This window comes from Vicia villosa, linkage group LG7, assembly GCF_029867415.1.
Source record: "Vicia villosa cultivar HV-30 ecotype Madison, WI linkage group LG7, Vvil1.0, whole genome shotgun sequence".
NCBI lineage: Eukaryota > Viridiplantae > Streptophyta > Magnoliopsida > Fabales > Fabaceae > Vicia > Vicia villosa.
The window spans coordinates 37,029,739-37,044,196 of NC_081186.1; the positions used below are offsets into that span (position 1 = coordinate 37,029,739).

At 37.4% G+C, this 14,458-nt stretch overlaps 3 protein-coding genes across 3 annotated transcripts; 1 reads left to right on the forward strand and 2 right to left on the reverse strand.

Annotated features, from left to right (window-relative positions):
• Nucleotides 1–3,030: 3,030 nt before the first annotated feature.
• Nucleotides 3,031–8,502, forward strand: LOC131618871 (stemmadenine O-acetyltransferase-like). The gene is made up of 3 exons (XM_058890026.1): nt 3,031–3,156; nt 3,459–3,521; nt 7,117–8,502. The coding sequence occupies exons 1-3, from the start codon at nt 3,031–3,033 to the stop codon at nt 8,500–8,502; spliced, it is 1,575 nt and encodes a 524-aa protein (XP_058746009.1).
• Nucleotides 8,503–9,355: 853 nt separating this feature from the next.
• LOC131618872 (uncharacterized) lies at nt 9,356–10,075 on the reverse strand. The gene has a single exon (XM_058890028.1). It carries the CDS (start codon nt 10,073–10,075, stop codon nt 9,356–9,358), a length of 720 nt encoding a protein of 239 aa, XP_058746011.1.
• A 735-nt stretch (nt 10,076–10,810) lies between these two features.
• LOC131618873 (uncharacterized) lies at nt 10,811–13,274 on the reverse strand. Its single transcript, XM_058890029.1, has 4 exons — nt 12,027–13,274; nt 11,527–11,852; nt 11,251–11,289; nt 10,811–11,114 (listed from the first exon to the last, which is right to left on the reverse strand). Exons 1-4 carry the CDS (start codon nt 13,272–13,274, stop codon nt 10,811–10,813), a joined length of 1,917 nt encoding a protein of 638 aa, XP_058746012.1.
• Nucleotides 13,275–14,458: the final 1,184 nt, after the last annotated feature.

The following is a 14,458-nucleotide window of genomic DNA, read 5'->3' on the forward strand; positions in this document are numbered from 1 at the left end:
ATAGACTTTAGGATCCCCCATAAATGAAGTGGATAAAGCAATGATGTTATGCAATGCAAAAGCACGGAATCGAGGTCCATATAATCTTAGTAGCATATGTACAATCCTCTGAATGACTGATATAAAACCTCCTTGCATGCCAAATGTCACAGGATCAAAGGTTCGACGCTTTTTTGGAATACCAGAATATCAAGAGCCATGAGAACAGACCAAATAAAGGTCCGACCTCAAATATGAAGAGCCAAAGGTATGTAGGAGTCAAGGTTTCCTGTCCCACCCCAATCTCACGGGTATGTAGTCTAGACACGGACAAGTGGTCCCTAATGGTCACTAGGGTCTACAGTTCCCATGGGGTACAAAGTGTTTGAGGCAGTAAGCGTGCCAGACACAGTGTTCCATGAAAGAACCTCGCCCAGTTGTGGTACCCCATGTCAAGCTCGATCGTAGCAAGAGCCACGGGAGTCAACATGAGCATCCACGCTAATCCTATGTGTCACTGGCCTGGGTAGTGGGCCTTTTACCTAACAAAAACCCCCCACCTGCAAAACAAAGCAGAAAAATATGTGGCCCCCACGGGGACCCATAATATAGTCCAGATGCATGATGTGCAAGCAGAAATAAACATGATATGCAAGCAGAAAATAAACATGCAAACATATATACAAGATATAGACATAAAAAACAAATAAACACCCAATAAAATAAAACAAACAAAGGCTAGGATCGACTTGCTTAGGTAGTCCCCAGCAGAGTCGCCAGCTGTCGCACGCTCGCGAAAAATGAACAGAGTCGCCACCAATATATTTATCCCATAAGGGAAAGGAATACCAGGAAACCTAACTCAGAATAGGAACAAGGTCTTTCGACCAGAGAATAGGGCACGGGAGTCGGTTACGCGAGGGGAAGGTGTTAGCACCCCTCGCGCCCATCGTACTCGATGGTATCCACCTATGTTTGTTTCTATCTAAAGGGTGTGTACTATGTCTACCTATATGTGAATGCATGCAAAAGAAATACGGGTAAAAGAAGGAATATTTACAATTATGCTCGTTCAAGCCCCGCGACTTGATGCCTACGTATCCTTTTCAGGAATCAGAGCGCCGTAGTTCGGCTCAAGATTTTCTGTTTGTTTTTGTGTTTTTTAGTTGGGCGGAGTTAACGCTCGCGCTCTTGCATAAGGGGACAGCCTAGGATGCAATAGAGCGGAGATAACAATGCCCTTAAGAAAGGAGGGAAAGAGAGAGAGTTTGAGTGTTTCGAGGAAATCCCTAAGGCAAGGGAAACTCGAGTTACTCTTTGGTTTGTGTCTTTTAGAATTTGAGAACTTACGCCCGAATGGTTCCCTAAAGCAAGAGAGATCCAAGCACTCGAATGATTCCCTAAAGCAAGGGAGATTCAAGCTTCCATTCCCTTTTTAATGATTTTCACTTTTTTATTAATGTTTTTTTAGTGTTTTCTTTGTATTTTTTAAAGGGGATTTTATTTGAATATTTGTTAGATGTTTTAGTGTTGTAAAAGAAAAGGAACGAGAAAGTAGGGGACTAGCTTAATTTCTAAGCCTAATTGTTGATTGCTTCTAATAGAAGTGAGGAAGAAGTTATTTTGGTATTTCACAATATAAGAAAATATTCACAAAAATAAAAGGATTAAAGTCTAAACTATTCATGAAAGTATATGCACAAACAATTGCATTTTATTCATGTTAGAAACTATTTTTGAATTAACTAAAAGAAACTATTTATTATTTTTTTATCACAACTAATCACGAATTAAAAAAAACAACAATAGAATTCTAAAAAAATCAAAGATTTCTAAAATTCTAGTTAGAAGAAACCATTTTTTATTGATTTTACTTAAGGGAAAAAAACGATTAATGTGCAAAAAGAATAAAAAGAAAATCTATTTTTATTTGTTTTTTTACTAACATCAAAGGGGTGCACCAGTAATTTCTGAATGAACTACAATTAGTTAATAAAGCAAAGCTGGGCTAGAAACAGGGGGTGGGGATAAAAAGGGGCGCAAGGCCCATGGCAAAACGAAGCCCATACTCATACATCACTTGTTTTTATTCAGAATTTGTTTTATTATTCAGCAAGCATGATTATTACACTATGGTTTTGAGAAAACGTGACAGGAGAACTAACATACATAGAATCAATTGGTCAACTGAGTTTTAAGTGAGGATAAGACAAAAAAAGATAGGCCAATAACAAGTCTCAAACGCATCAGCCAATGATTTGAATAAAACAAAAAAGACCAAAATGATGGGAAGAGAAACTAATCAAAGGCTGCCACGTATGCGCGACGAGACTACACCATGCAACATGCACAGACGCCGGAGCAAAGCTCCGGTCGTCTTCTCCGGGCTATCTCCGCCGCCGGAAACCATATTCCTGTCCAGAAAACAACAAAACCAACATGGATCGACTCGGCTTCCTCCACTGAGTCTGAATCTAAGCTTCATTTTTACTAATACCTCCTCTAGCTCTCAAACCGAGAACGAACATAAAAATCCAAATCCTAACGCCTCCATGCAAACGCAAGATAAACACATCACAATGATCCTCATAAGACATATAATTCATACACACCATTCAAACGTTCAGGTACTCACTGTTTCACACAAACTGAGTCTAAATTCAAGAATCCGAAATCGAATACAATATGCGCATGAACTTAGTACGTTTTAGCTACGATGCTGAGCAAGAATCAAGAGAACTTACCTGCCGTCGAAACGTCGCGATCTTCAGAAAACTCTACTACTCTTGAACCTTCGAGAAAATCTTGAGGATGTGTTGACTCACTGATGATTATGTGAAGATAAAGATGACGATGGTAGTAGTTCTTGCATGATGATGAAGATGATCGCGTGGTGATGATGTTGCAGGCGAAGATGGAAATTTGTTGAAGAAATTTGTTACGGTTGGGAAAGTTTGTTAGAGGTTATTGAAGGTGGAAGGTTGATGATGATTCACGAATCCTGAATATCAAGTGACGGTGATGGAAGGTTGATGAAGATTAAGCTCCTTAATGGTGAAGATGAAGGTTGAGTTTGGAGGTGGTTGTTATGGTGGTTGGAGGTTGTTAGAAGTGGTTGTTATGTTTATTACGGTTAGTTATGGAGGTGGACGGTGGAATGAAGAGTTTGTTATGGTGGTTGGTTGAAGATGAAGATGAGAGAGGGTGGAGTAGAGAGAAGAGAGTGATGAGAGAAGGGAGAAGTATGGGAGTGAGAGTCGTGAGAGAGTGATGAGGATGAGAGAGAGAGCGTGGAAGGATTTGGAAACTGAAAAAGAAAATGAATGCCTCCGTGAGTTATGAAGGAAGCTTTTGGTTTTATATGGAGTGTGAGGTGCACGGTTCTTATGGTGTGGAGTGTTGCATTGTGACTCTTTCTCATGCTTAGCGAAGAAGTGTTAGGAAATATAGTAAGCTCTTGGTGTGCTTTATGTGTTCAGGGCATGTATGGCTTAATGCAGAAACATGTTGATGGTGTATGTTGCACATATTGCTATGCCCTGGTTTGATGCTTCTTGAGCCAATGCCATGAAGCTCCTTTTATCCTCTTGTATCTCTCTCTATAGTTCCTCATTTGTGTCAATTTTATGGTCAAGATGAAGAGGAGATGGCAGGTAATAATTTTCGTGTTTGGAAGTTCTTAAATTAATGGCTGGGAGTGGGAGAAAAATGGTCATGAATTGTGCTATATCATTCCTGCAAGACCCTGCACGCGTGCCCTGGATTTTGGCTTAGCACTTTGGCCAACACGTGACTCGGTTAAGGCATGACTTTGAGCCTTCGTATCTTGGTCCATGCATGTCCGATTAACATAATCCATAGCTTATTGGACGCAGGGCATGGCAAGGAAGAGTTTAAAACCAAGATTGATCTCAATGGAAATTTGTGGACCTCTAAAATTGGCTTCAAAGTCAGCACGCTATGTGTTTGATCAAATGCATGCGCGTGACTTGGAATTCTGCCCAGCCAGATGTTGCATTCTGGTCAGTGTGAGGGCATGACTTTGAACATCCACAATTGATTCAATATCCACCCAATTTACTCAATTCTTGTTTCATTGCATAGAGGGCATGGAGGAGAAGAGATGATACCAAGTTTGAGCTTATAGCATTTTTGTACATCTCTGAAATCAGCTTGCAATTTGGCATGCCACATGCTTGATGAAATGTCTGGTCATGACCTGGATTGTGACTTGGTTCAAATGACTTTCCAGCAACTTCAAACCATCTTATCTCTTCATACAAGCTTCAAATGAAAAAACTCCCAACTAGAGAATTATAGAGTTCCATGATCTGAACATTTTTTATGTTGGAAATTTTCTCAAATGAGGCCTTTTGACACGTGTAACCAGGCTGTGAAGTGGACTGCTCATCAAACTTTAAAGCTCTCAAAAAATTCTAAGTGTCAAAACTTTCCATTTTTGTTATTTTTTCTATTTTTGGCAACTTTTGCCAAACTCCTGATTTTATCCATTCTTCGACTTTTCTTGGTTGAATTCCCACCAAAAGTCAATATTTGAATAAATCTTCTGATTTGACCCGAAAGTCAACTGTTCTGATTTTTCTGATTATTGGTGGAATTCTTGATTAAATCTCCTCCAGTCAAATCCAGTCAAATGAAAACATCCACATAGTTAATATGAAAGCTTCTCACTCATAAAATCCATTCCTAATTAAATGTCGACCAGAAAGTCAACTGGTTGACTTTGGTCAAGGAAGCCCTGATTATGACTTCTAAGCTTGTACATTCTTGCCAATGCTATGAACTGGACGAAAACCCTGATTTCAAGAGGTCTTGGGCAAGCTGATGACACCTCACATTAGGCTTCAAGTCTCTCCTTCTGACCAAGGACCAAGGATACAGATGCATGCAATGATATGACCTAAATGGATGTATGTTTATGAGTTGCAAGCCAGATAAATAAGGGTAGGACAAATTTGGGGTATGACAGTGTGAACTTCAAACATTTTCTTCCCTGTCTAAAGAAAATCAATCCTTGATCTCTCTTTAACTTAGCTGAGGTGCATGGTATGTTGAAAAGATGAAACAAGAGCTTCTGAGTATGGATATTGTTCTTGTATTTGAACCAATACTCGAAGACCTTGGATTATGCCCGACTCACATGTTGCAACTACGAGGGGTGATTCCAATTTTATCCTTAATGTCAATGGATAAAAAATTATGAAAGGGAGTATTGGAGTTTGATTGAGACTCTACCCATCACCTAGCCTCGTTGTCACTAGGTTCAGGGGCATCAAAGTGTGTGGAGGCTATAATATAGATTTAAGCCTTTGAATCATCCCTCTAAATATCTATAGTCTCCGGGTTTGGCATGGGGAGCTCATGGAAGGAAAAACCACGAACAACTTCCCTGATGTCAATCTTAAAGGGAGCAGTCTCCCTTTCTCCATTCATACCTATCTCGTCATTTTCCGTTTCCATAGATCTTCTAACTCATCAACATCATTGTTTGGACTCCTCATATTATCAAAACTCTAACTAATATCTATAAAATATACTAAGGGATGTCTTAGCTCTAAAGGATGCACTCCAGTACTTTTGGGTTTATCACTTGTATACGGGAGGAGGCATCTCTTATATCATCATTATTGAGAAAATCTATGACAATAATTTTTTGAGTTTCCTATCTTAATCATATCTTAAAATAAACATAAGGAACAGAAAGAACAAAAATGAGAGAGTGGCATATTGAGTATGTGCATGGTTCAAAGGAATGAGAAGCAGAACCGCAAAAGACCCAAAAAAATGTTTTACAAACAAGGATGAAAAAAAAGGAAGCTCAAAGATCATCAAAGTATGAAGCTCTCATGGAAGGTTTAGAGAATATGGACTTAGAGGCAATTGTTTCGGACTGGCCAAACGACCAAATAAGAAGGCCTAATTCAAAGTTATGTCTGCTCACATTATCAAACAAGGGTACCATCACTAACCATTTATGCACCAAATCTAGGCACCAAACTCATCTCAATCTTTGGAATTCTTTCAATGATCAGTTGTACAAAACGTTACATTTATTGTGGGAAGTTATATCTCTCACTCATATATAAATGTGGCTTCGTATCACACCAAATACGACTCATTATTGCGCATTTGCAAGCTCCTTTTTTCAAACTTTAATGAATTAGGAGTTGGAGTGTTAAACTTGCAGAACACTCATTTTTCGTCCACCGGAAACTTATATCACCATATTAGAGACCTTCTACGGTGGACTTCACCAACCTACCACTAATTTCTTATTCTACATCAGAATAAATAGTTTTTTCGACTTCATTTATTTTGTGAAAATATTTTTATATATTAAAATTTATATTAATTTTATATATGAACAAAAAGAAGTGAAATTTCCTATAGAAATAACAAATTACCTATATCCTTTATATCTTAAAATGCACCACTCTTAGATCAACTATTTACATTCAAGTGATTCTAGTTCTAAATTTTATATTTTCATACTTCAATTTAAATCTTGTACGATATATATATATATATATATATATATATATATATATATATATATATATATATATATATATATATATATATATATATATATATATATATATATATATATATATCGATTTCAAATGACCTACTTTAAAAAACATGAATTGTTTTGCTAGGAGATAGTAATTTATTGATCACGGTTTGCCCCAATATACATTAAACTATGTCGTTGTTCTTAGCTAGTGTATTATATTTTCTCTAACATAATGACTCAATTGAAAAAATTGTTAACAAATAATATTATAGAAACAAATTTAAAATAATTAGATATAAAATATATTCACAAAATAATTAATAAAAAATCAATTGGGATTTAATTTTATGGTGAAAATAATTTCGAATGTGAGAAATAAAAATTGAATGCAAAAAGAAACATATGGTACATTTGTTTGTTTTAGATAAGAAAAAATATGGTGCATTGATATGTGCGGTTTGATAAATTAGAGTTATCATCTATAACATCAAATAAAATTAAATGAATGATAATTAATAACTTGTAGTTTTTTTCTAAATTTGTAGCGTTCACCAAAATAAAATAACATATACTCACAAAGATGAACACAATTCTTGCAGTTTTATAGCTTCTACATAGTATTAACAATGGAAATCAATGTAACATCAACACAAATCATTAAACCATCATCTCCCACATCCAACGAACACAAAACCTACAAACTATGTTTGTTTGATGTGTTTCAACTAAACACATATTTTCCATTAATCCTATTTTATCGCAAAACAAGTGACATGCAAGAATTCTCAAATGTCTCAACAAAACTAAAGGACTCACTATCTAAGACACTAACAATTTTCTACCCTCTTTGTGGTAGAAGAAATGATATCTTCTCTATCGATTGCAACGACGAAGGCGCGATTTACATGGAAGCTTCAATAGACATGGAAATGGAAGAGTTCCTAAATCCGCCAAAATTGGAATTAATAAACAAATTGCTTCCTTGTGCACCAAACAAGACACATCCTTACAATAAAATTTTGCCACAAATATTAGTCCAAGTTAACATTTTCAAGTGTGGTGGAATAGGTATTGGTTTATGCAATCTCCATACAATACTAGATGCATATTCTTGTAGTTTATTCTTAAAATCATGGTCTTCTATCTGCAATGGGTCATTGGATGAAATTTGTGAGCCGAATTTCTCAAATTCTTCTTTGATTTTCCCTCCAAGAAACATCAGGGGTGTTAGGAAAGGCGTGTTAAATATTAATAAAGGATTAGAGATAGAACTGAAGTGCTCTACGAGAAGATTTTTATTCGATAACAAATCAATCAACAAATTGAAAGAAATATCATTGAAAAATGATTCGGTCGAAACAAAATTACATACAAGTTACAAGGTAGTGTCTTCATTTATATGCAAACACATGATTCTAGCATGCATGAAGGAAACGTGTGAAGAAATCAAAAGGCTAGTGGTGGTTTTGCATGTTGTCGACATGAGGAGAAGGATGGGAGAGAGTTTGTTACAAAACTCAATTGGAAATTTACTATGGCCAGCTATGGTTGTTTGTGAGAATGTTAAAAAGGACACTAAAATTAGTGATATGGTTAAAGTTTTGGGAGATGAAATTGGAAAAGTTAATGAAGAATTGTATTTGAAGTTGAAAAATGATCCTAGTTTTTTATGGAGTGATGAGTGTGGTGAGTTAATGCTTGAAGGTATGGAAAATAAAAATCCAATATCTTTTGCATTTTCAAGTTGGGTTAATATGGGATTTAAAGAGATTGATTTTGGCTGGGGAAAGCCTTTATGGATAGCTCAAAGAGGTGGTACAAAAGAAACCATTCCAAATACAGTTGTGTTGATGGAAACATGTGAAGGAATCGAGGCATGGGTGACAATGGATATTAAACATTTAGATGATTTGAAAAATGATGAAGAGTTTCACAAATTTGCTTTACTTAATCCAAATATTAATTTCAAACGTGTAGATATTTAATCTACAAAATAGAATAATAATAAGAATCAATATCCATTCCAATTCCGTTGTAGCACGCATGACCATATCTAGAAAACAAATTAGTGTCATAGTGCATAATTTATAGTTAAGACCTCTTTTTAATTATATACATTTTTTATCCTCTTTATTTTATTATTTTAAGTTTTGTCACAAAATTCTTATGCAAAGTTGTATTTTTAAAAACAATTCCAATATAGTGGTTAGATTTGAATTAGTGGAATAGTCGGGTTAAATTGAGATGGATGCATTTTAGTTCGTGAAATTCGGCTAAAATTGATCAAAATGATAACTTAAGATTTATGGTATGTTTGGTTGAAGTGAAAGAATATGGGACAAAAGATTAAGAAAAGAAAGCTCAAATTTCAATACTTTTTTATTTTTTGTGTTGCACAAAGAAAGGAAAAAATTATTTTAATGAAACTCATCTTAAAAATGTTTTCACTAAAAAAATGGAGAAAAAGTTGAATGAAAAGGTGATAAAGTTAAAAAAGACAAAAAATAAAAGCCTAATATATAATTCTCCATACGTAAGAAATTTGAAATAAATATTTTTATTTCTTCTCATTTTCTATTCACTCCCACTTCTACTAAACAACTTATAAATCATATTACTTTCCACCCACTTTCTACTCTTTTTTTTTAAATGAAAAAGATTTCATTAATAGAGCAAACTTGCAGAAGTTACAAAAGCAGAAATTTCCTCTGATGGATACTCACCCACCCATGTCCTAGAGCCAACCAAATGAGATAGTCTAGCTAAATTGTGAGCCTGAGAATTACAACTACGGCTATGGTACAATAAAGAAGCAAAATTAAAATAACTTAGGCACGCCTAAATGTCCACAATCACAGAGTCCAGGGCAACTAGCTTGGAAAAGCCATTAACACAATCCACCACCACCTTTGCATCTGATTTGATCATAATTTTTTCCAGATTAAGGTCTTTGGCCAGAGATAAACCCCACCTCATTGCCATAGCTTCTCCCACAAGAACCTCCACTTGCACATTTTCTCTTCTGCACGCAGCTAAAGATAAAACCTGGTTGTGATCTCTGATGATGCACCCCATGGTGAGGAATCCTTCATCAGAGAAGCTAGCATCTACATGTATGAAATGAACATCCAAGTTGCTTGTGTCAGAAGCTAACCTAAGCCTTTGTTCCCCCTTCTTGACAAAATTCCATTTGTTGAAATCCATGACACTCTTTGAAGCCTCCTCTGCTACCTTAATTGGGGAAGAGTCCTTAGCTTGATACAATTTTTGATTTCTCCCCAGCCAAATCTTGTAGACAGTGTTGTAGATAATTTGGGAACTCATAACATCACCACAGGATAAAATACTTAACAGCCAATCATTAAAATGCAGGTCTGAAGGGGTTCTATAGCACAAAACAGATGACAAAAGAGTAGTCATAGCAAAAGCACAATCCAAGAACAGGTGTTTAACAATCTCAACATCCCTATTACAGAAAGAGCATATAAAATCTAAATTGATACCTTTCTTCAACAGATTGTGTTTGGTGGGCATAATGTTCTTGGCAGCTCTCCACATGAAGTTCCTTACTCTTACATGCACATGGGCTTTCCAGATAGATTTCCATAGTTTCTTACAAGGTGGGCTTGAAGGTCTTGGGGCTTTAGCATCTCTAATTTGCAAAGAGAGGTGATAGGCCGATCACACAGAATATTCACCACTTTTCTCAAAATGTCAAATTCTTTTGTCCAACATATGGCTTCTTGACAAATGAATGCTGACAATTTGGATTGCTTCATCATGATCAAAAGCCTGAAAAACTAAGTCTCTATTCCACATCCTCAGGTCTTCATCAATGAGAGCTACAACCTTACAATCTTCATCCAGAATTCTCCTTTGAGATTTAACTCTGAAGTCATGATTCAATGCCAACCAACCATCCTCAAAAACTTGAACCTGCTTGCCATCACCTATTATTCATCTAACTCCTTTCTGGACCAGGTCTTGAGCACTTAAAATGCTTCTCTAAGCAAAACTTGGCGCAAAACCACTGCAACTTTTGTCTACTGATGTTCTAGGATAGTACCTACCCTTCAGATCCCTTCCAACAAGAGAGTTCTCACAATTCAGTAATCTCTAGTACTGTTTCCCAAGGAGACTCTTGTTAAAATCACTAATGCCTCTGAAGCCCATTCCTCCACTACTCTTTGACTTAGCCATTTTCTGCCAGCTCACCCAATGAACTTTCCTCTCACCATTTCTAGATCCCCACCAAAACTTGGCCAACAAAGCTTCAATCTCCCTGCAAATAGCCTATGGTAACTTGTAACAGTTCATCACATAAGTAGGAATAGCTTGAGCAGCTGCTTTGATTAAGACTTCTTTCCTTGCTCTAGATAGAAACTGCTCCTTCCAACCCTTGATTTTCTTCCAAAATCTCTCCACAACAAGTGAGAAAATCTCCTTCTTAGACCTTCCAAAAATGACTGGCAGGCCTAGGTACCTCTTGTGATTAGTAACAGCCTTAACTCCCATCCTCGCACGGATCATATCTTTGTCTTCTTCACACACGTTTTGGCTGAAAGATACCTCTGACTTGTCGAGATTTACTACTTTCCTAGATGAAATTTGATAAGACTTAAGAGTTGACATAATTCTATCAGCTTCCTGGATTGTGGCTCTAGAGAACAACAGGCTATCGTCGGCAAAAAAGAGGTGCGTGATCACTGGGGCCTGTCTTGCTACCTTAATACCATGTATCCTTTTTTCCAAAGTTTCCTTTTTTAGCATACCTGAAAGAATATCAGCACACAAAATAAATAATTAAGGGGAGAGCGGATCTCCCTAACGGAGACCCCTCTCAGGGGGTGAAATCTTTGCTAGGTTGCCCATTAATGAGAACTTTATTAGTGACAGTTGAGATGCATCTCCTAATCAACTGGACCATCTTGCTTGGAAAGCCCATCGAGGACAAAACTTCAATCATAAAAGGCCACTCTAATATGTCATAAGCTTTGGACATATCTAACTTTAAAGCCATCATGCCCTTCTTTCCGATATTCTTCTTCTTTTGCCAATGGAAGCATTCCATGGAAACTAATGCATTGTCAGTGATCAACCTTCCACTAACAAAACCACTTTGCTCCTCATCCACAATATCAGGCAGAATTTTCTTGATACGGTTGGCAATAGTCTTCAACATCATCTTCATCACCACATTACAAAGACTGATGGGCCTAAAATCCTTAGGGGTGGCATGGTTTTTGTACTTGGGAATGAGTATAGTGTGAGTGTTGTTTATGTCCCTAGGATCTCTATCTTTGTTGAGGATTTCTAAAACTAGATTACACACATCCTGTCCAACAACATGCCAGTATTTTTGGAAAAAAAAGGGCTGGAAGGCCATCTGGACCAGGCGCTTTGATTGGGCTCATCTGGAAAAGAGCATCCTGAACCTCACTAGCAGAGAAGATTTCCTCACACCAGTTTACATGACTTCAGTCAACTTACCTTTAACCACTGAACAAACCTCCTCTATGTTTTCATGCATAGAAGATGAGAACAGGTTTGAGAAATAGCTCACCATCAGTCTTTCTACATTATCTTCTCCTCTCCACCAATATCCTGCCTCATCTTTGAGTTTTGAGATTAAGTTTGTTTGCCTCCTGTGATTATCCTTCTTATGAAAGAACTTAGAGTTCTTGTCACCATATTGGAGCCACACCACTATACTCTTTTGCCTCCAAATAATTTCTTCCACCTGCAGTAGATTATTTCTTTGAGCTTCAAGGGTTTTTTGAATTGCTATAGCCTCCTCACTAGCCTTCCAATTGCTATCCTCCTTCAACAGAATCTCAATCCTTTTCAACTCCTGCTTCACAGCATTCACTTTGTAATCTTTGAAAACCTCATCTAAACTTTTAAGCCCAGCAATCTTAGAAACTCCATTTCCAGGTTGGCTGTCCCACATCTCTCTCACAGCAGCTTCACATTTCATATCTCTACACCAAGCCTCTTCAAATCTGAAAATGTGTCTCCTTCTCCTATTGTTGGCTCCTAAATCGGCCTCCATATCAATCCTCACCACTGCATGATCCGAAACAAACCTAGGTAGATGAATAACTTTAATTGGAGAAAACCTATTTTGGAGATTTGGGGAAGCTAGAGCCCTATCCAATCTGCATTGAATATTTTCATTCCCCTTTCTGCCATTAGACCAGGTATACGGGTGCACTTGAAAGCCAAGATCAGATAGGCCATATAACTCCATAGTTTGTCTGCCTAAAGATAGTTGAGAAAGCGACCTGCTATTTCCACCCATTTTTTCTTGTTCAGAGGTGATATCGTTTAGGTCACCAAAATAAAGCACAAGATCACCACCACTGCCAACCAAATTTTGGATTAAATCCCAAGTGAATCTCTTCTTATGCTCCTCTGGATAACCGTATACACCATAAAGGAACCAGTCTTGATTATCAACTTCATCTCCTACCACCCCACCTATATGATTCTCAAAATATGAGAGGATTTTCAGAAGAAAGCTATCCTTCCACATGAGAATCAGACCTCCAGCTCTATCCCTACCGCTCCATTTACACTCAACAATAAAACACCCATTGAAGCCGCTCTTAAATTTAATACTTTGCACTTCCTCCTTCTTTAATTTAGTCTCCATTAAAAACAACACATCAGGGTTTTCCACCATCTTGAGCCTTAACAAGGCTTGAACTGCACAGGGACTCCCCAAACTCCTGCAGTTCCAGCTTAAGATCTTCATTGGTCTAGGCGGTGTTGGCTTTCCAACACCACCTCTGGTAATTTCAAAACAGACACTTGTTGCTCCTCTGGACCCTTCAATCTCTTCTCAATGATTCCATGTTCCTCTAACGTTCCATCAATAATCATCATATCCACAAGATTTCTCTTCCCCATCCCCACCTCTACCTTCTTCTTTTTAGATTGGCAGCCTTTTCTGGTTCCTTGTCTTCGGGTCCACTTCTTGTTTTTTGTTATGCCTTCCTTCAGACTTTTCTTAGAACTCTGCCCAACATTTGATATATCCACAGCACTAAAAGACTCCGCCATGGCCTCAATTTCTAGTGTGTTACGCTTTGGAGGACCGTCTGTTTGCTTTGGATCCACCTCTTTTTCGCCTTCAGTCATAGTTGTACCTATTTTCTTTTGGTTAACCTCACCCTCATCCCCTTCCTTATCCTTCCCTTTCACATTGCACCTACTTTGAACTGAAGATATATTGAATAAACTTTTGGTGCATGAGCTAGAGTTTGATTCCTTTCTCTTCTGTTCTTCTTGGATTCTGGGCAAAGGCGAAGCCCTCAACCAGGCACCATATGACATATCTTGTTCTTCTAAGTTCTCAAACCCTTCATCACTCAGATCTTCTACCTCCTTACAGTCCTTCATTTGATGACCTATTCTTCCACACACAAAACAAAATGTAGGAAGCCTTTCATACTTGAAATGTACCCTCAAATTCTTCTCTTTAAAACGAACTACAGTCCCTCTTTTGAGCGCCTTCTTGAGATCCATTTTCACCTTAATCCTTAAGAACCTTCCATTCCTATATGCCTCCTTTTGATCCATGTCTTCATACTCTCCCATTATACCTCCTAGTTTCTTTTCCATGGCTTCAGATCTGAGAATTAACGGGAGCTCATACACTCTTACCCAGAAGGAGCCATAGTGCATATTAAGTTTAGATGGTTGTTCTTCTCCCGACACTCTCGCCAGAACCAGGATGTTCCTATCAAAACTCTATTTCCCGTTCTTCAGCACTCCTTCAAGGTCTCTTTTTGTAGCAAAACGAAATAGAAAGAGATTCTTACTTAGTTCTTGGACTTCAACTGGATTCTTTAGCTCCCACGCTCCCAACATGGTACTAGTGAATGTACGGGAGTTGAAAGAGCTGTCAGTCCATAATCTGGAAGCTAAAGTTATGTG

Excerpts from the sequence above, each read along its gene's own strand:
- LOC131618871 (XM_058890026.1), top strand. The coding sequence starts at position 3,031 with ATGGTGAAGATGAAGGTTGAGTTTGGAGGTGGTTGTTATGGTGGTTGG. Across the intron at positions 3,157-3,458 it reads ATGAAGAGTTTGTTATGGTG|GGCATGTATGGCTTAATGCA; the intron begins GTTGGTTGAAGA and ends TTATGTGTTCAG. Across the intron at positions 3,522-7,116 it reads GCACATATTGCTATGCCCTG|TTTTATAGCTTCTACATAGT; the intron begins GTTTGATGCTTC and ends CAATTCTTGCAG.
- LOC131618873 (XM_058890029.1), bottom strand. The coding sequence starts at position 13,274 with ATGAAGATCTTAAGCTGGAACTGCAGGAGTTTGGGGAGTCCCTGTGCA. Across the intron at positions 11,853-12,026 it reads TGCATGAAAACATAGAGGAG|GATGTGTGTAATCTAGTTTT; the intron begins GTTTGTTCAGTG and ends GTTGTTGGACAG. Across the intron at positions 11,115-11,250 it reads TTTGGAAAAAAGGATACATG|GAAAGTAGTAAATCTCGACA; the intron begins GTATTAAGGTAG and ends AATTTCATCTAG.
- LOC131618872 (XM_058890028.1), bottom strand. The coding sequence starts at position 10,075 with ATGTGGAGAGCTGCCAAGAACATTATGCCCACCAAACACAATCTGTTG.